This window comes from Lepisma saccharinum, chromosome 19 (assembly GCF_977018435.1).
Source record: "Lepisma saccharinum chromosome 19, izLepSacc3.1, whole genome shotgun sequence".
Lineage (NCBI taxonomy): Eukaryota > Metazoa > Arthropoda > Insecta > Zygentoma > Lepismatidae > Lepisma > Lepisma saccharinum.
In genome coordinates, this window is record NC_139247.1 from 47,547,628 (window position 1) to 47,569,497 (window position 21,870).

The 21,870-nt window shown below is 38.4% G+C and overlaps 1 protein-coding gene across 1 annotated transcript in view; it reads right to left on the reverse strand.

Moving 5' to 3' along the window:
* Positions 1 to 10,402, reverse strand: part of LOC146003134 (uncharacterized) — a 35,773-nt gene extending 25,371 nt beyond the window's left edge. The window contains exon 1 of the mRNA XM_083141313.1: positions 9,887 to 10,402. Within this exon, the coding sequence (XP_082997439.1) occupies positions 9,887 to 10,035 (149 nt within the window). The 5' untranslated portion in view covers positions 10,036 to 10,402. The remainder of the gene's footprint in view (positions 1 to 9,886) is intronic.
* Between the last annotated feature and the right edge of the window lie 11,468 nt (positions 10,403 to 21,870).

Here is a 21,870-nt window from a genome sequence, read left to right on the forward strand (position 1 = left end):
CTTGAAAAGAAACTCAGTCACAATTAAAGTTACTTATTTTGAGCGTTAATCCCCCCATTCTCCTTATAAACGCTGTAGATATAGTCTTGTAGATTTACAGAAACGGTATGCCTCCTAGTTACATAACTTGCATTTGCCTAAGACTTTTGTAATTTTCCTAGCATTCTATGTTATAAGCCCTTTATTGTTCATTTCCTGTGGTATTCCATGTTTGAAGCACTTTTTCTTAGGATAGATTTTTGACATTATTTTACGATTCTCTTTTAAATGTTCTTTATTCCTGTTGTGTTTTTCAAGTAACTGAATGATGGATAATCTTCGAAACATGAAAGTGTAATGTTACTTTTAGGCCGTTCGCTGGCTTAAACTGCTTGGCTGCGAGAGGATCTTAAATGTGAGGAGGCGCAATAATTAATGCTCTTGCCCCTTATCAATATTTATTTAGGACTCAGGTAACGAGGGGGAAGTTTACGCCAGAGCCGGATCAAAAAGTAATTAAATACTGATAATAGAAGGACCAGTTGTCATCACTGCACCTGTTGATGTTCCCGCGGTGCTGTCCCGCGGAGGGCGTCTACGTTTGGCACGGCCCAAACCTCCGCGCGGGCCCACTCTACGGTGCACACACTACATACATACATACATACGTTCATACATGCATATGCAGCGGCGGCTCAAGGGGGAGAGCCGCCGTGTCATGGCACTACCCTCAGAAGAAAGAAATGCATGCCTAGCCCAAGTATTGTTAATTAATACATTGATAGTTTACAGACAAGGAGATTCGAATCTTGCTATCGGTCAAGCTGACGTGACGACCGCCACAACCACAGACTAGATATGAACCGCTCCAACCTCCTCACTGCACTGCCAACTGTTTCGTACCCTCGGCGAGGCAGCGGTCCGCGCCATCCAAGAGCTGGCCTAACAAAGTTGAAACACGTGCACAGGGTTGGAGAAATCTCAGCGAGTAACATTTCCACCATGAGCCGGGAGGAAGGTGGCAGGGGGTGGTTTTAGCCAATGGGGTTAGCCCATAAGACACCAGCCGTGCCCGTTTTCGCTTGGCACAGCGAGGGAACTTTCGCAGTGTTGACACAGTTGCCATCTTCAGAGATAAGTCGCTAAATACGACGGATTTCTAAGACCCGTTGGGGAAGTAATTCGTGAAAAAGGTACTATCTACTTTTCTGCCAACTTTTGGAGAAACGAACCTAGTATTTTTTCAAAGTTAAATGAACATTTTGATAATAGATAGATGCGCCTACAGGGCCATCCAGACTTTTGAAAAAATATAAAAGTAAAAAATCCTATGGTGATGCGAGTTTCCTTTGGCATTTCGACAATTTATTTTTACATCAAATGTCTAGAATATTTTCAACATCCAGTTGGAATACGTGTGTATAGGGGAGGAGAAGGTGAGAAGATTTGTTTTCCCTTCCTCTTGTAATTGTGTTTTTAGTGAAGTGTCCTGTAGTGTATAAAGATAGGTTAGTGAGTGAAGATGAATCGTATTAGTGTGTTATTACTTAAACACACACTGTTTTCCACGTTACCAAACGAGGATAAACATCTTGGCCAGTGGGGCAACCTCAAGGAGAAGGGGGGGGGCATTGCGGATGTTTTTTTTATTTTTTATTTCTTGATCACGTTGGCACTACCCATCATACTTGCCGCCGGCCGCCACTGTGCATATGTACAGTAGCGTAACTAACAAGCTCTGCGCCCCCTCGCAACTTTCAGTTGTGCGCCCCTCGTTTGAAAAAGCAATATTTTTTTCTAATATATTAATTCACGCCTACATTTATATTAGGTAAGTATATACAAAAATGAAAATACATACATGTATTTTGAATCAATGTAAAAACTGGTACGAAAGGTTAAGACAACAAACTAACAATTTATGTATTATAATTGTATGTGAAAATACACTTACTACAAAAATTACGATATTGTTAAATGCTCATTACCAGTTCTCTGAGTTTTTGATGGACGTAAATTCTTCTGATAGTTTGGTCAAATCTAGTTTTCGTGCCCGATCGCTTTCAATGATTAACAGCGCCAGTCCACTCAATCTCACTCTTGTCATTCTGCTTCTCAAGTAATTTTTGATCAATTTTAGCTTGGAAAACGACCTCTCAGCTGATGAGGACGTCACAGGCAGTGACGGCGCCAGCCTAAAATAAGTGGGGGGCTACAGATTTCGGAGTCAAATTGTCGGCGGCTAACTAATACTGAATGAAAGGTATTTACTTAATACTTTAGTTTGGTATAATTTAACCAGTGACATATTTTACAGTCAGAACGAAAGATACCGGTAAATCACTGATGTTGCATTTTGTTCTATCATATACAAAAAAAAAACTTTTAGGTACGAATCATTTATATCAAATAAAATGCAACAATTATATTGTTTTCTTTTCCTAAGCCATTATTTAATGGAATAATATCACAGATCTACTATTCATATGAACCGAACACTACAAGATACGCCATATACGAATAAATACTACTCGTAACACTATTTCTAGGTTGTTTCTTTGCTGAAATGAGAAAATGAACCACAGCAAGAAACTACTAAGATGCGTCTGTTATTATGAGCAGCTTTCAATCCAAAGTTTATAGCATTCGTAAAAGGCAATTTTGAATTTTTCAACCATTGCAAGCAGTTGCTGAAGGGTTTTTATTTTAAGTTTCTATCTGCCTCATAGTGTGCCATAACTCTAAACTGTCCAGATCACAACTGCACGAAGCGACGAAACATTGTAGCTTGTCGTGCTTCAGAAAATCGGCACTAACTTAATAAAGTAGGCATCAAATAAACACCACGACCCTTGAATAGAAAGTGTGTTAGTGATACCATTTTCTCTGCCATGTTGAAATATCTAAAGTCTTCTCAACGACTAGAATTCAGAAAATAGGTCTAAAAATGGAGACAATGCAAGAAAATACAGTCTACGCAAGGAGGTGCCACTCTCAAGGAAAAATATATTTTCACTACAAATTCAATTCCACAGGAGAAAAATACATTGGCATAAAAGTAATGAATATAATTTCAACTCTTGCACTGGACATTTTGATTAGAGAATGTAGCTGCTGAAGATTATAATCTTATTTCAGAATATATTATGAATAAATAGTGATTAGAATTGGATCAGTAGTTTTAGATGAGCTTCAAAGATTGATTCTCCTGCACAGAATCAAATTCGGTCACTATGACGGTACTGAAGAAATTATTTTCTAATTAATTAACATGTAGGAATAGGGCTGCGAGCAATGAAATGGCCCAAGCGTGCTGATTTTTGCACCATATTGATTACTTGATGGATTTGTATTAAGGTCCACCATATGCACAGCGGTTTAATGGTAACGTCGTAGCCTTGTAATCAAGGGGTCCCAGGTCGATACACGGTAGAGGCACATAGTGGTTCGGATTCCACTTTAAACTGTAGGTCCAGTTCCAATTAGTCTATCTATGCATAAAAGTGGACTTAAAACGAAACTCAAACAAGCTAATGTGGACGAGAGCTACAGCTTCTAGTGAAATGTTACCTCCGTCGAGGATCGAACCCAGGACCCCTTGATATCAAGGCAGCAGATTTATCGCTAGACTATCGGGGCTGGGAGGCCAATTTTAATCTTCCACTTCTTAACATTTAAGAATTAGTTTGTGTACTCTTTGAGTCTAACGTCGTATTTCTTCCTCTTGAATATTTGCAGCGATAAGAATAGATATAACAATGGGACCAATGAAAGAATCGATAACACCCATGCAATCATCGTTACTCGAATGACGAACTAAGAAACAGAAAAGACACATAGCCCTTCTTTAGATTTTGAACGTCGTCATACGTATAAAAATTCATTTGTTACAACTGTTAGACCTATTCTGAAATACAGTGTTACGATTTATAGCGGCTAATATAATTGTACACATTTAGCTGCATATGTCAACAATGAAAGAACAATCCCACAGCTACTGAATGCTTCTACCTACCAGACAGGCAATAGATATCGTAGCAAGTTAGGCGAATTGCGACTCATGATTTGGCCAATTACTTAGTATCAAATTACCAGTGGCCACTGTTATCCAGGCATATCTGCAGCTAACCCCTTCTCTTGATTTTAGAACACATCGTAATAAAGTAATCTTGCATCTAACCGAACTACTAGAAAATATACTTCAAGATGGACGTTTTCTAATGGAAAATGGAAACTTCTACTTTTTAAGTTTTCAGTCGAAATGCGTCTACCGTACTACATAATCTAGGGGGGCTACAGGGGGGGCTGAGACCTGTTTTTTGGGGGGGGCTTCAGCCTCCCCCAGCCACAGGTAGGGTCAAATACAGCATATAAGCAGCGCATATGTCAGGAATGCTACTAGCCAGAAGTTTTGTTTTCTATCAAGATGAATTCTGCAACTTCGCTGATGTTCGACATGTTTCTTCTTTTAATTTCAATTGACACTACATTCCGAAAACAAACTATTTATGTAGCTATAGCGTAACATACATCTTCAAATTTCTTTCAGGAATCAGTAGCGGATTTCAGTAACTGTCTATCGGTGTGTCCCGTAAGGCGGTGGGGCTTAAAAGATAAAAAAAGGCGAAGGTTTCTTCAATTTGTTTCATACCCTGAAATCTATTGTTTACTTGAATCACTACGATCTAAAGCACGGTATAAAATCTTTACTTTAAAACAATCCAATGGGTCGAGAAAGCCAATACCTTCTCAGTTCGTCGACGAAGGAGCGTTGACAGCGGATTTTCTTGCCTGTCGTCTATTAAACTACTCAGCTAATGAAGGTTTTATTCTAATATGGCAATTCACTTTCTACTTTTCTAGTGATTCACATTTTCTGTTTGCAGTTGTAGGGGGAGAAAAACATTTTGTTTTCTTGAAAATATATTTTAAAGCTGAAAGGAAAACTTTTGTGAACTATCGGACTTTCTTAATTAGCTCGTGCCCCTCCCCCCCCCCGCACCACGAGGTTTGCAGGGGTGCTATTTACGCCACTGCATTAGTATATGCACACACTTTCTCTTATTAAACAAGAAAGTTCACCTGTGACGAACTAGGTAGAAAAGTAAATATTACATTCAATGCTAAAAAGTAATTCTATTTCAAACTCAACAATATTCACTCCCCAACAGTGAGCTCGACTGCCACGTTTCAAATATGAAGTCTTCACGCCCAGTTAGGAATGATAAATTACAATAAAGCATAAATTTTTTAATGTAACAGAGCCTAGTTTCCTTGCCTTCGGTGATTCCACGAACATTCTTTCACCTTAACGTCCAGAGAAGACACATACTTGCGAACAGTCTTCCCCACACTACAAATTTTCAAGTTAACAATTTAAGTATAGCAAAGTACCCGTGAAGGTAACTACTCATCACGTTACTTTATTGCAAAAAAGTAACTCTGTTACAGTTGCATCTACTTACTTTCAAAAGTAACTCGTTACAGTTAGAATTCCACAAAAAAGTAACTGCCTATAATACGTTTATCTGTAGTATTACCAAGCAAATTGTCCATCGGTAAGTTTATTCTCTTTGTTTGAATCCTGGCCTGGGCATGGATGTTTCTGAGTGTCCATTCATTAATTTCATCATATCATTCCTCATTCCCATCTTCGCAAATTTGCCAAAAGTGGCACAAAAAGCGAAGAAAAATTAAACAAATCAAAATAAAAAAAAATCAAATCTTTGATTCCTTAAACTTGTACTGATCTTCTTGTCCTGTTCAAAAGTATTTATACACAGTGTATGGCTCGTATTACATCCAGCTTCACTGGTCGCTTCATCTATCCAGGCGTTGATTTTTGGACCTCTTTCTTCTCCACGGCTTATATTTTATTTAAAACACACAAACACAGGGTTCTGTGTTCCCGTGAAACAATTACAAACTTTCACGTAAAAACGTGAGTGCGCACAGTACGATGTAAAACCTTGAGGCTTTGTTTCGAAGCTACAGGCCTTGAAAAACAGCATATTACATCCTGTAGGTATGCAATCGCACAGCAGAGAGTCATGGTTTCCACTGTCATTCATAATTTCTGTCGGACAAAGTGCTATAAAGTGACAGCATAGATATCCAGCGGTGGTCTGTGGCTCTGAAATTATTGAAGGGTTAGTACTATAATAATGGGGCAATAGAGAAAATTAGATCAATAGTTACACATATTTATTTTAACAATAGAACTCATATATGTTTCTTGTATATTGAATCGATTCTTCTTAAGGCTGCAAACGTGTCAGTGACGTACTCGTGAAACGGCTGCTTCTTAATTTCTTTCCAAAATTCAGCATTCGGTAACGATGAAAGGCTCTCTTATGAAACTGCATTATGATGAATGTTTTTATGTGTCTGAGCAAGATGGATTTATTTAAATTAGGTTGATTCAAATCGCTATTTAAATCAATGTTTAAATCAGGTGATTTTTTTTAAAAAAAAATCATTGATACAAATCACTTTAAAGATATCATATCACTTTTCACTGTAATTTTGTCTGGATGGAAATATATGAAATAGTTATGCATGTTTGAGAATTGCAAGTATGTTTATAAAAACATATATATTTTATTCAATCTATATATATATATAAATGGATGTATGTGTGTGGGTGTGTATATATGTTTGTTCCGGCATAACTCTCGAACGCCTGGAGCAATTTCAACCAAACTTGGTACACGTATCACTTGCAATCTGGAAAGAATACTTTTGGGGTAAGACACCCCTGACACCCCTAGGAGTGGGGTGGGAAGGGGTGACATGTAAAAATAATCGAGAACGACCGATATTAAATTCCGCACAAACAGACATCCGTGACTCTATGCAATCCCGCACAACGACAGTGTTTCTCGGGTTGTCTAACATTCAGGCTGTGTAGCGAATGGAATCCATAGTTTTCGTGACACTCCCAATGCGGTTCAACTCCAAGTTCATCACCTATCGGCAGGGGGGGGGGGTGAGAGGGGGTGAAAAATAAAATGCCACAAATGACCTAGATTAGTGTCGAATCCATAGTTTTCGGAGTCGCTAAGCCAATTAGTGACATTCACGATCACATTTAAAATTAGTTAAATTTTACACTATAGTTAGAATTCATTATTTTCCTGTCTAATACAAGATTGGGATAAATAAATACCCGGGCAACGCCAGGTAATCAGATAGTATATGATATTTTAGACGTTAACTCGAAAGTACAAGTTTTATGCACATTTTTCATTTAACTAACGTATTTACTTCTCTCTCTCTCTCTCTCTCTCTCTCTCTATCTGTGTGTGTGTGTGTGTTTGTTTGTATGTCAATTTTAACAAAAAAGCTCTGCATATCGACACACCTTTAGTCTCATTTCCTTAATAGCATCTCTTTCTACAAGTTTTCGTTTGATATTAGTTACACAAATGTCAAACTCCTTTCTATGTAGTACACCCTGGATGGCATATTGTAGACTATCCAAGCTTTGGCGTCTGGACCCACAACCAGTATAATCTTCTGTGGGGCTCGTGTCGTGTGTTGCCCGTATGTATTTGTGATTGTCCCTTCATCAATTTCATCATATCATACTCATCTTCTGCGAAAAGTGGCAGAAAATCGAAGTAAATTAAACCAAATCAATCGATCAATCGAATTCAAGACTTCTGAATTCCTATTTCGCAGTGCGTCAATATGCGAACACGATGAGATTAAATAGCAAAATGTATCTCGATAAAGTACATGAGTACAACAAATAATAGGGTTCAAGTAAGAATCAAAATTCGCCCCCGCCCCTCAAAAATAAAAAAAAATATAAACAATATCAGTGAAATTTAATTTGTTTCAAATTGATTTTGTAGTGACATTTATTATATATCTGCATTCAGCACATCTTGTCAAATGTCATGAAGATGAGATTAACAAAGTACCAATGTTCCTCATCCAGAAATTGTTTGTACATTCCCTATTTTATTTCAAATAAATCGATTTTCAAGTTTTTGGAAGTCCACTTTATGCATATTGTAAGCCAATCGGCACATTATCTCCAGTTTAAAATCGGATCCTCTTTTTCTATGTTTCCGCCTGTCCCTCTGAACTCTCTCAGAACTTCTTGTTCAATCAAATGTGTTCAGAAAGCATAACCGAACAGAAAAAATGCTTGTTTGTAATGACCAGTAAAGAGACAGCAATTGACCAAATATTTGTTTCAACTGACAAAGTCAAATTATTGTTCATTGCATTTGAATTATTAGAAAATTTCCCAAAAAATAATCCAACATTTTCAAATTTGGTAAAGGTCACAATGTATTTTAGAAACTACAAACAAACAAACAAACAAAAGTAGTACACGAAAACATTTTTTGTGTTATTTTATTGCTTCTAAGGAAATTAATTGAAAGCAAACATTTCTGATTCTGAAAAAAAGTGAAAACTATCTATAAAACAGACACCGGTGACAAAATATTTTTTCAAAAAATTGGCAATAAAAGCATTATTGATTTGATTTGATTTTTGTTAGTTAGCGTTGCTTTTCTGCTTCTTTTGGCTAATCGCAACGGCGAGGATAATATGATGAAACTGATGAAGGGACACTCACAAAGAACACCAATGCCAAGAGAAAAAGGAATTGAAGACTAAAATTGGTAAACGGGTAAGTGCCACAATAATTCAAACACCGTTTTCCACGTTAAACTGTGAAATGTGCCATGCTTTAAACGTGAAATGTGGCTGGTAGCCCTCTAAGTAGTTCAAAGGGCGTGTAAAGAGGTCACTAGTGTGCACGTTCTTACGGGCTGATGAGCGGAACGATGCGATTTCACAACACTTTCGCTTTTGGCACTTACAACGTTTACCACTTTAGTCCTCAATTATTGTTTACCGCATGAATTTTGTTTAGTGATCAGGATCATACGTTTTGAAATTACCAGAAAATAACCCAAACCCAACATTTTTAGTTTTGATGAAGGCTAAAATGTGTTTCAGTAGCCACAAACAAAATATAGTTGTGTACAAAAAAAACTTTTTTTGCACTATTTTAGTGTCGCAAAGAAAGTTAATTAGAAACTGAAATATTTATAATTAGCCGGAACAAACCAGTAAGTTGCACTGAGAGACTCTTAAAATCAGTGGCGTACATACACTTTCATTTCGAAGGCTACTTTTTTTTCTGCGTAAATTTGTATCTGTGTAATGCCAACCACATGATTTTATTGCAGTTATATAGGGCGTCGCACTCGCTACCGATCCCAGCATTTCTTTAATAATTTTGAAACTAATGAAGATATTGCAACGAAATTTGAAGCGGGCTTACCTCTGTTTCTGGGAAACGTGATGACACTATAACATGTGATGAAAGTGACCACCATTTACGTCCAGGCAGCATTGAACCCGGTACACCATATTTCGCTACCGAACTCCAACGAGTAAGTCCAGCATCTGATTATTTATATGGGGATGTCTGAGGGATAGTTTACGCAAACAATCCACGAACCTAAGACTCCTTGAAAGCAATCATCAACGAAGAAATTCAGGCAGTTACAGCGGAAGAACTTGCAAAGTGGTTCCGAAATATGGTGCACCGGGTTCAGTGTAGTCTGGACGTAAATGGTGACCACTTCCAGAAAATATTATGATGTCATCACATTTCTTATAAAATAGGGTAACCCCGCTTCAAATTTCGTTGAAATATCTTCACTAGTGTCAAAATTATTAAGCAAATGCCGGGTTCGGTGGCGAATGGGACACCCTGTATTTAAATCAACAATTTGAGAGGGGATTCCAGGACATTTGAAGGGTACTCAAGCCCGATACTTCCCTTTAAATAAGTCGCTCTGTAAAGGTCAAACATCAAAGCTGTTAATGCATGCTTAATACATAAAAAAATGCATATAAATCTAAATGAACTCACTGTCCTGCATCTGTTGGTCTGTCGTTTTGAGGTTCGTGAATATTTTGAGTGCTGCTTCGTGATCCGTCGATGTTCGGTTCGTAATCGCTTCTGCAGTTGGACACTAACACCAACACCAATACGACTATCATGTTCTTGGTATCAACCATCACGAAGAAATGCTATATGTCGTGCGGAACTATGCCTGCCTACCTGTTGAAGCACGGTCACTAGAAAGTATAAGCTTTTCACTAGCGCAAGAGATATGATCAAAAGTCTTGAAGTGCCAATCTCCAACGACTAAATAATTGGAACGAATACTGTTGAATTGCACGATGTCAGTCTCAGTCGAACAGGAACTTCTCGCCCAATACTCGTACCGAATGGATGAAACCTGTTTTTCGGCTTGTTCGCTCAGGGTGGGTTGAGAATTATGGCCGTGTTTTCGGAGGGGAAAATCGCGTTGCCTAGACGACCTGCAAACCCCCGAGTCTGAATCCGTAGCAGTAGAAAGATCGCGGAAGACTGCTTGGTGAACTCACCGACGGCAAAGTCCAAAGGAAATGTTCTATCAATCAATGTTGCTAACTCCCTTCGCGCAGTATCGTCCTGTTCGTGTTGCGCAGGATTAATCGGGCGGAATACTCCAGCGGTCACGTTAAGTGGAAACACATAAAGTCAGGATTTGATTTAGGATGGTGTGGATCTCGTGTCTAATACAGAGTGACCACTGTTGATATGGATGTCGTGCTTAATACAGGGTGACCAACTGTTGATAGGATTCCGTGCTTAATACAGGGTGACCAACTGTTGATATAATCTCGTGCTTAATACAGGGTGACCAACTGTTGATAGGATTCCGTGCTTAATACAGGGTGACCAACTGTTGATAGGATTCCGTGCTTAACACAGGGTGACCAACTGTTGATATAATCTCGTGCTTAATACAGGGTGACCAACTGTTGATAGGATCCCGTGCTTGATACAGGGTGATCTGGGTTCGATTCCCAGGGTGGATGATCTAAGGTCAGAATTCTGGAGTTCACCCAACCTCTAATAAATTGCCTTGGGGGTAAATATGGTTGGAGCGTGTTGCTGATTACATCATTACCTAAAAAATTGCCTGAGTTCGATAATGTTTGGAGCCTACTCCCACATACCAAAACATGTCTTCATGGCACGGTCCAATACACACGGAGAACTTTACCGTACCGTACTACTTCATACAGGGTGACCACTGTTGTTATGGACCTCTTGTTTAATACAGGGTAAATGACAGTTGATATGGATCTCGTTCCTAATACAGAGCGTCCAGCTGTTGATATGGATTTTATGCTTACAATGTGACCACTGTTGTTACTATTCATACAGGGTAACCCTGTTGATATGGATCTCGTACTGCATACAGGGTGACCAACTGTTTATGTCAACTCGAGACATGTGTAAAAGCGAAAACAGGCAAAAGAAAAAGTTACATTGTTCAGTATCATTTACTTGTTTTGTAAAAGCACTATTTTCATTACCAGCCGATCAATAGAGACACTGAATTAAAATTAATTAAACATGAAATAGTAAGGGAAAGGACCCGATTATCGTCCCCTCTCCCAATACCGTCCCCCATGGTATTGGCGTCGTAACGTGCTGCCAACTACGGAAAACAGACAGAACTATTTGAACGTGGCCTGTTTAGTATGCAGTGAGAGAACAAAGGTTGGTGTGTGCACGCTGGAGATTGTGTTGTGGAAAATAAGTGTTTTGCTGTTTCCAAACGTTTAGGAGTGCATTACCACCGCACCACAGAAAGGTAGGTGTTTCCCTTTACCTTAATATAGTACATCAAAATAGAGGTTGTAAAGTATATTTAAATGTATTTGATTGGTCGTTTCTCGTACCACGTCATGCTCAATCACGACGTCATAGTGCTTATAGGATAGATCCCAATATGATCCCCCCCATGTATGTTAAATACCGTCCCTGGGACGATAGTAGGCTCCCAGTTACATTGCGCTTTCATCGTTTCAGATGCCTCCTGGTCCTACAAAACGAAGAAAACAGTGGGTTAAAGAAGCCATGGTTCGAGCAGTGGAAGCAGTTCGCAAGAAAGAAGAACATCAAATATCAAAGTTCGTCATCGGAAGATGAGGAAGAACCTGAACGTGTAAGCACAGATGATGAAGACAGCGATGACGATTACGGTATCAAGACGGAGACAAGGATTATGAAGACAGTGAAGAAGATGCCGTGTACTTGTATTGTGATGGTTTATTTTCTGCCGACAGGAATGGTGAAAAATGGGTGCAATGCTCAACTTGTAAAAAGTGGTGCCACGAGGACTGTGCTGGAGGACAGAAGCCACCTATTCACTTCACCTCTTCAGTTTGCTTAAGTGCGTAGATAAATGTTTGCATTTTTTTTTCAGTCCAACATCCATCAGCTTACGTTTTTCTCATGGTTGCAGGGGACGATATTAGGCAACCCATTCCTTACTTTCGTGCATTTGAGCACTTTTAAGAAACTTTTTTTCGCAGGTATTTTGTATATTATTTATATACAGCTCACATATATAAGAAATATATATAATATTCTACTGAATCGTGTTGTTTTCCATTTTTGCACTTAGCTTTTTCAACTGAAATTTTTGTGTTTTAAAAAAGGGTCGATATTCTGGTCCTTTCCCTTATGTCACCCTTAAAATTTCTTAGTAACTTCCGCAGCCATAAACACAATTTTATCTCACGTGTCTGCTACCTTTATATGCGTGTTTCACTTAGCTGGCAATGAATGTCGTTCAGTATTGTGCAAAGCAAGCAGAGAAAACGTATGTTTACATGCTGTTCTTTGAACGTAACTGCCATCGTCAGTAGCGTCTAAAATAAACTCAATGACAGCTGACACAAGGAGGCTTCTATAAGCTGGACGATGCTGCCATCTGTCCCTCACAGCAGTAAAGAATGCCAGCGTCTCTTAAAATAACTCTCATGTTTATACCTGCTCCCCACCCCCAAAAAACGAGGCTTTTGAATTGGAATGCACCTCATACAAATATACAGCATTCATTATTCAATTAGATTTCTCCAAGGAGTTGAATTCACGCTACGAATGATTTTGTACATAATCATTTGGTATTCAGAAAGGTAATGTCAGTAGTAACAAATCAGAAGAAATAAGATTTTTGGCCTCTCGGTATGCTAGGTAAACAGCTTATGGTGTCCAAGCCTTCCTGGTCAAACAGAGGCCTTTGTTTATCCTAACGTAATATCATAGAAGCAAAGTACTGCTAAGATTTTACAAAGAGAAATACAAGTAATGTGCAGATTCTTCAACGTTCACTGTATTTTTGATGTCAAGAATATTTTTTTAAAAAAATATTCTACTTTTGGTTGCATTTTTGTTTTTAGCGTCGCTTTTCTTCCAATGTTAGCTAATCGCGACGGTGAGATGGTTGGATTAAGTCGAAAGAAACACCATGTCGAGGCCAGGACTCGAATGTCACCACTCAGTATATCACCCAAACGTTCTTTTTTTCGAATAGGCAAACACCATGGTCGTGTTTAGGGGGTCCAGGGGATTCAAGGGGTCCGGACCCCCACCGAAAAACTTACCAAGTACTGAAATTAAATTATTATTATTATTATTATTACTATTATTATTATTATTTATTTGTTCAGCATAGGATACATTTCCCAGTTATGTTGAACATAGCACACTGTGAATAAATAACAAGATAGAAGAGAGAAAAAAAAGAATACATGAAAGTATGAACGTCTATGTACACAATATGTACATCAATTTATGAACTTATTGTTGTGATTATCTTTTTTTTCAGCACACTACGTGAGTCTGTGAACATATCAAAGTCTACAGTTTTTAATAGTTCATTCACCGTGTCCTGCATGCGCACTGCAGGTGAAAACCTATGCGTGTTGACCCTTGACCTCTCAAGTGTAGAATAATTTTCGGTTTCTTGCACTGTGTCGGCCTACATTAAAGTTTATACTTTCTAACAGTGCAGAACACTCACAGCCGTGATTAATCAGTTTCTGTAAAAAAATGACATCACTGACGACTCTTCTGTTGAACAAAGTTTGCCGACCGAAATGCTTGCATAAAGATGTATAGTTCTTTTTGTGATATTCAATGTTCACCTTGAAGCACAGCCATTTCACAAACTGCCTCTGGACGCTCTCCACTTCCTCTTGCCATGTTTTGCACTGTGGATTCCATATGGGACTGCAGTATTCCAGTACTGGACGAACGAGTGTGACGTATATTTTTACAACCGCAGGCACAGAAAAATTAAACAGAAAATTTTTCTTTTTTAATGTTTGTTGTATAATCGATGGTTATTTATTTTCACCGAACTTATTGCAAGGCGAGCATTATATGGGGATCATATGGTTTTGAAGAGCAGTACTATCAAAGAAAAATTATGCACACAACTTCTTTCAATAATAATCAGGATCTTTACTTTTCGTCTACTGAATCAAACATATTTCTTTGTTATTCAATAAATATTCAATTCCTTATCTATTTGACATTAATTTCCTAGCCAGGACAGTTGTTTTATACACATTTTCATGATCAAAAGTACTTACATGTAAACTAATAATGAATAGGTGATGTAAATGTAAGGTAAAGTGCTCACGTGTGCTTTGCACCACGCCATGAAGGCGTATAGGGGTTGTGGGGTTAGGGCCCCACACTTTCTTGTTCTCGACCGAGTTGGGGGTGATGTGATCAACACCACCCTCTTTGCCGCCTTTACAATTCCCTCGAAATCGACCGAACTACTCGTGCAAGTTTGTGCTACCAAACGATGCTCGGTAGAGTCCATTATGATCAAGGGGGTGACTCTCAACATGCATTGCCCGACGCGTGCTATTACCCCTCTTTCCCTATTTTCCGTGCATGGTAAACACTGAAATTTCAACTATATTCAGTGATTTTCTCAAACAGTTGGCAACACTTTTCTCTAGTGTGGGATCCTTGCCAGCACTTCAATGTGTTAGGATCAACGGGATGATAAAAGCGAATGGAGGGAAATGGAAATCCTGGTGCGAGAGGAAAAAAAAGAAAGTTACTCGATCCCTGGTCCTATCTTTCTGCACTGGATTCGGTAGGATTTGGAGGTTCGAACCTGGGATAATCAGGATCCTGAAAAAAATTCGTTCTCTGGCATGACCGGGTAGAAGGTAGAACGCGGAAGATGTATTGATTTCTTACCAACAGACACAGAAATGAAAGAAGTGATACTTTGCGTGCGAAAAATTTCCCCCTCTGTGCATTGGACGTGGCACGCCAAACTTTTTTGGTCGATATTACTACATACTTTCAGTACATGAACATGCTTGAAATTCATTTGCAACTTCAAAGTCGTGAAAGGTTTCTGACTGATTGGCCGCATGGTGGCGTTCGTAGCTGCATATCACGTGATGTACAGAGAATATACGTAGTGACGTGTTTAAGGTGTCTATCTTGTTTCAAAGCCCCAGAAATATACTAATGTCCAAAATTAAAGCAACAAACGGAAATTCTTTCCCGTGTGTCCATTTGACCGCATAATATGATCAGGTGATAGTAATATTTAGGATGTCATAGACAACTGGTTTAAGATAGAAAATAAACTAACCTTAATGTGCCAGGATTCAGGGGTGCCCATCCCCCTCAAGGCCAATGGCGCATCCCCCCAAAAATCATGTCATGCGTTTCCCCCAAATCATATCATTCGCGCCCTCAAACCATATCGTAATCCCCACAAAATATTTAATTACGACAGCGTGTCTACCGAAAGTAACTTTTTTCTTAGCTTTACTGAACATTATAATTGATCTGCCCCTCCTCCCTAAACAGGGGTGCCATCACTCAAGACCACCCCTAAATCGTTCATCATAATCGAAAATATCGCGTGGATCCCACTTTAAACTGTAGGTTCAGTCCCGATTAGCCTTAGAGTGCATAAAGTGGTCTTAAAAAACCAAACCAATCAACCGAGAATATCGCTTGTCTTGTAATGCAGCGTTAGTATAAAAACTTCATATTCTTGTCATTAAAGCGCCAAACACACACCATAACAACACACCATTGCGAGCGAAGCGAGCAAGAAAATTTTTACTTCCATTTCTTTGCAGGCTTTGAATAACATTAGTTTAATGGTGTGTCAATACTTTCTTAAGATCCCGAGATATTTAGTCTTTTCCTTTTCCAACTTTTCCTTTGGCACATTCGTGGTCGGAAACGCATGGATGCCTTATCGCTAAATAGTCTCCAAAATGTAATATTCGAACTCTCTCTCAACTACAGAAATCCCTTCACAATCTAAGATTTAACACTTTATCAAGAGCTTTCTATCTCCCCCTTTAAATTTCATACTCAATCCTGCCACTAAAATTTCCATGCCAATTTTAGACTTACTGTTAATATTGAAGAGTAGATAATGCCTCCTCCAAAAAAATAATTCTAAGTTTCCACACCACAATTTCCGCAACAGTCTAAGACAAGAATTGGATACCCCCTTCAATTTAATGCTCAATCCCCCTCTAACTAAAGTACTCGCCATAATCTAAGACCTAGAGTTGGACACTGTCCCCCCAAAGTTTAATTCAGAATCCCCCTCAGAACCCACGTGTCAATTAAGGCCTAATATATAGGAGTTTGATACCCCCTCGATAATGTCCTAAACACTTTCATTTTTTCATCTAATGGATTAAATATGGTGCATTTAAGGTGTAAAATTTTTAGATATATTTTGGAAAAGATATAAATGTTGAATTTTATATTACTTGAAGGGAAAAAATCCCCCCAAAAATCTTGATGGCGCATCCTGCGCCATAAACCCTTCCCATGTGGGCAACCCTGCCAGGATTTATCAACAAAAAATCACGATAACAACAGGTTAAACTTGACAAATTTATCAACAACAAAAAATCACACGAGGAAAGGATTTCTGTTTGTTGCTTTAATTTTGGACACTAGTGTAGAATACAATAGTCTTTAATCTACTACCAGGTTGAGATTCGATAGGCACTAAAAGCTCTCAAAATAGACACTACATTTAATGTACACTTACCGGCAATAAAGATGGGAAACATATATCCTGAAATATTCACTTCCCTGCAAGGCGAATTTTGGGATATAGGTGTCCCATTTTTATTGCCGCTAACTGTATACGTATCTAGAAATATATTTCGGGGAGGGGAGTCCGAACCAAATGTCTCAGAACTAATAATAATAACAATAATGGTAACATAAATGTTTAAATTAATACGAGTACTTTAATTTACAATACTTCAATATTATTTATAGGTCTATTCATAATGTATACATTAGTTAATATCTATTATTACGTGACTAGGTAAAAAGACGGTATACGAATCGATATACGCGTACTCCTATAACAGCACTATTCATTATCTAGCTTACTTGTAGAGAGTCTACCAATTTGAATGAGTGTTGTGGCAACACTGACTGGAATGACGAGATGGAACTGTGACATCTGTGTGCAGCAGTCTGTGGCAAGTTATCATGTAGAGATACACAATGCAACAAAGCATAGAAATTATTCGAATTTATTATCAAAATTCGTGTTCAGTTCGACAGATATTTCGTGCATTGAGAGGAATTTCAATATCTTTTCCGATGAAGCACATTTTTTTTCTTCATGGCTACGTTAACAAACAAAACTGTAGGATTTGGGCAGATGAAAATCCGCAAGTGATTCTGGACGTACCCTTTCATCCTAAAAAAGTGACTGTGTGGTGTGGTTTTGGGCCAATGGCGTGATCGGGCCTTATTGTTTTGACGACCAACATGGAAATCACATGGCTGTCAACAGGAGGGATACAGGAATTTGGTGGTGCAGTTTCTGTGGCCTAAACTGGCAAATCTTGACATCAACAATGTGTTTTTCCAACAGGACGGCGCAACTTGCCATGAAGCTTGCCAATGGAATTATTGCAGGAAAGGTTCCCCGGACGAGTTCTGTCCAGAAAGGGTGATGTGTACTGGCCACCAAGATCATGTGACTTAACCCCCCCTGGATTATTTTCTATGGGGTTATGTCAAATCTAAGGTCTATGAGACGCCACGCACAGTTCGTGCCCTGAAACGGAACATCGAACGAACCATTGAGGCTATACCGCTCAATATGTGTGCAGACGTGCTGGAAAATTGGACATTCAGAATCCATTCCACCCACCGAAGCAGAGGAGGACATTTGAACGACATATTATTCAAAACATAATTCCATTGTTTGCTCTTCAAAATAAAAAAAAATGTATGTCATTATCACTTGTGGTTTTTATTCTATTTAATTTTGAAGATCTGACCCTATACTAAAGATCGCCAAAACATTGTGTAAAAACAGCCAAGGAAATTAAGGTCGAAAAGATAAAGAATTGGATACCTAGTGATTATCAAAAAAGGATGTTAGATCCAGTTCACGAAAAGTAAAGTTCTTCATTAATATTTTATGCATATTGCTATTAGTAGTAGCACTGACAAAGGTAAAAATCAGCAGTGGCGTAGCAAGGAGTGGGCGAAAGTGGGCGACCGCCTGGGACCACGCACTTGAAGGGGCCTCGCTTCCCATGTGGTTGATACGAAAAATGTAATAAATAGAAGTGAGAAAAATAGATGAAAATGGCTAATAATGATAAAATGAGAACATTCTGTTTTTAGATGGCTTTAAATTTTAGTTCAACGTTATAATTTGAATGAATGCGTCAAATCAGAGGCGTAACCTACAGGCGGGCCCCCTAACCCTAAGGGGGCCCGAAAAAAGTAAAAATTATTTTCGTTTTTCTCATATGAAACATATACGCAAAAATTTACGATAACTTGGGTGGACATTTTCATGTTTTTAATCTTTTCTTGGAAAAAAAAAACTCACAAGATTTGTTGATACTAAAACCGATTCTGTTGAGGAGCCAGCCTCGTAGCTAGATATTTTGGCGCCCTAGGCAGGTTGTGGTTTAGTGGCCCCCCTTACCACCGCTTTACCAAACACCGACAATTTGTGTGTGTCCTTCGATATTTTTTTCCTTCAAATTGGGGCCCCGGGTTCGATACCCGGTACCCGGCAGAGGGACATAGTGGTTCGGATCCCACTTTAAACTGTAGGTCCAGTACCGATTAGCCTTATTGTGCATAAAGTGGACTTAAAATACCAACTCAATCAATCAATGAAAAGAAATCTTCGTTCAAATTTTGAAATGAGGAAACAAAGAAAAACTCATTAAAAATATTATAGGTTATATTTAATGATTCCTACTTTGTATTTTTTTAACAAAATAGGATATTTATGGATATTTCAGTTATGTCTTAGTGCCTGAAGAATATCTTTAGGAACTTACTATTACTACTACTTTGGTTATAGAAAATTCCAGCAGTGTGTTACAAGAATATACCTCTCCTGACGTATCCCTGAATACTTTGTATCGATTCACATGAGATTTCAAATTCAAAGAACGGATGGGTGCCTCGCATTCTAATCTCGTCAAGGGCCTCGCGATATGTTGCTACGTCACTGATAGGCAGTCACTGAGTTCAGTCAGCAAACCTATTGCGGTCTCTGCAAGAAGTTCAGAGGATCCTCCACTTACCTTTGCCTGTGGTAGTAGTGTGCATGAATCTTCTTTGGTACTGTTATTCAAAGCTGTATGATCCCAATATAATCCTTTATAATAACTTAGGAAGAAATAAATAACCCGAGATTATACAAGAAATGCTAAACAAGATTATTTTCATTATTTAATTTTAGAACTTGGTAAGTCTTTCGGGGGGGGGGGGGGCAGACCCCCGAGTTCTTCACATCAATAGATTTCCCATATAGGGCAATCAAAAGCAGTTATCTTCGAAGTATTCACTTATGAATGAAGCAGGCAACAACCGATAGAAAAAGAAAGTGCTGTATAGTTTTCAGATATGGCCTGAAATTAGTTTTAAACTCAATAACCTACATTTATTGCATGTAGATATGGAAAAAAATAATGTTAGGGCACACTGTGGGTTGGTTCTCTTCCCCAAAATCTATGTTATGCTCCAAAAGTTGTGTGTTTCGAAACGATTGAGTTAATTTACGAAGTTCTAACTAAGCGTTGAAATACTTAACTATCCACACCAACAGATGGAGCTGAAGTGTTGTGCATACCCAGAGGGGGCCACTCCGCGACTTGCACGTTATTGGCTAGAGCTTGTGACGTCACCAAGCGGACACGAGCGGAAGAAAGCTATGCGTAGAATGTAGCAGATGGCCCATGAAACGCTGTGTTTTCATGCATCTTTTGATATTATACACCAAAGCTGTTAATTTAATTTGACAACAAGAGATCAAATACGCGATAGAAGAATACACTTATTCCGAAACAATGCTTAGTTTATTTTTCATACATTATATGCGTGATATCTTGTCCCTGTAGGCTGTAGTCCACTGCCAGTTTTCTTTCCAGCTAACCTATTGCATTTATTTTAAATGTCTAATTCTAAGGAAAGTTCTTGTCCGGCCATATTTTGATATGAATTTTTACTGAATGTCCTGGAATTTCCCTTTAATATTTTTACACTACTTTTCAGATTCTCCAGTTGATCGCCACGATGAGGATAAATTTATTTTTGTTATTTAGCGTCTTCATCCACTTTTGGCTAATCGCGACGAACAGGATGAGTGATGATTAGTTTAAATTGATGAAGGGACACTTGCAGCAGGCACGTATCCAAGGGGGAGCTTAGGGGGCTCCAGCACCTCGTTCAGGAAATTCCGCTACATAAAATTAGGTTCATGGCTTCTTAAATAATGTGATGATAATTTGAGATAAATAATTATCGAGGCAAGACACAGAATGTTCTATAACCCTGTTATTGTTAATAGAGCGTATCCAAGGTGGGATCAGGGGGCTGGAGCCCCCCTTAATAATTTGCAGTTTACGCTACATAAAATTAGTGGGTTTTTTTTTGATTTGATTTATTTTATTTTACTTCGCGTTTTGTTCCTCTTAGCTAATTTACGAAGATGTGAATGAGTGATGAAATGATGAAAATGATAAATGGACATTCACACACAACCATGGCCGAGCAGGATTCGAACCCGGGACCCTTGGCGTCGCAGCGCGATGTGCTAACCACTTTTTTTTTTTTTTTTTTTTTCAAAAGGAAAGCCCCCTAAGCGGAAGCTTCCCCCCTCACATTCACTCATATAATTTCATTCACATTTCTATTTCAGGACTTTTTCAGGACAGACAATCACAAATACCCATGCCTTACCCGGGACTCGAACCCGGAACCCCTGGCGTTGTAGCGCGTTCTGCTAACCACTTCGCCACGGAGGTCGACACCACTCGGCCACAGGGTCGGGCACCCCGAATTTTTATCTGGAGGGAGAAAGTACTAGGATAAACGTACCAATAATAATAATAGTAATAATAATAACATTAATAATGGCATTATTATTACTAGTGGTAGTAGTAGTAGTATCAAAGACGTTATTACGCAAAAGGGAGGTAGATGTCTGGGCTAAAGCATTTATTTGGAACAAACGATTTGAAATATTTTTTCAACACCAGAAATTTTACATTAGCTAATAATTGAAAACAAGCACACAAACTGTATTTTTGAATGGCAGAAAATGAATGATAAATGCATGCCGAAGATATTTTTTTTGTACATATAACATGTATAACTTTCATATGTTTTACACATATGCAACATGGAGCGTAAAATAACAAAATACATATGCAAGATGCTAACACTAAATTATGTACGTATTCAAAGTTTTTTCATTACATATATACAAAACATATTATTTAAATACATCACATTAGAAAAAAACAATTATATTGCGAGCGAAGCGAGAAAGAAAATTTTTTGATCCAATTTTTGCAATTTAAAACAATATTGATTTAATAAGGAACAAATAATATCACATGGCGCCAAGGCATTTTCTCTTTCACATTTTTTTTTAAATTAGATTATTTAGCGCCCATGGCCGACTCCCGACGCCCCCTAGCTACGTC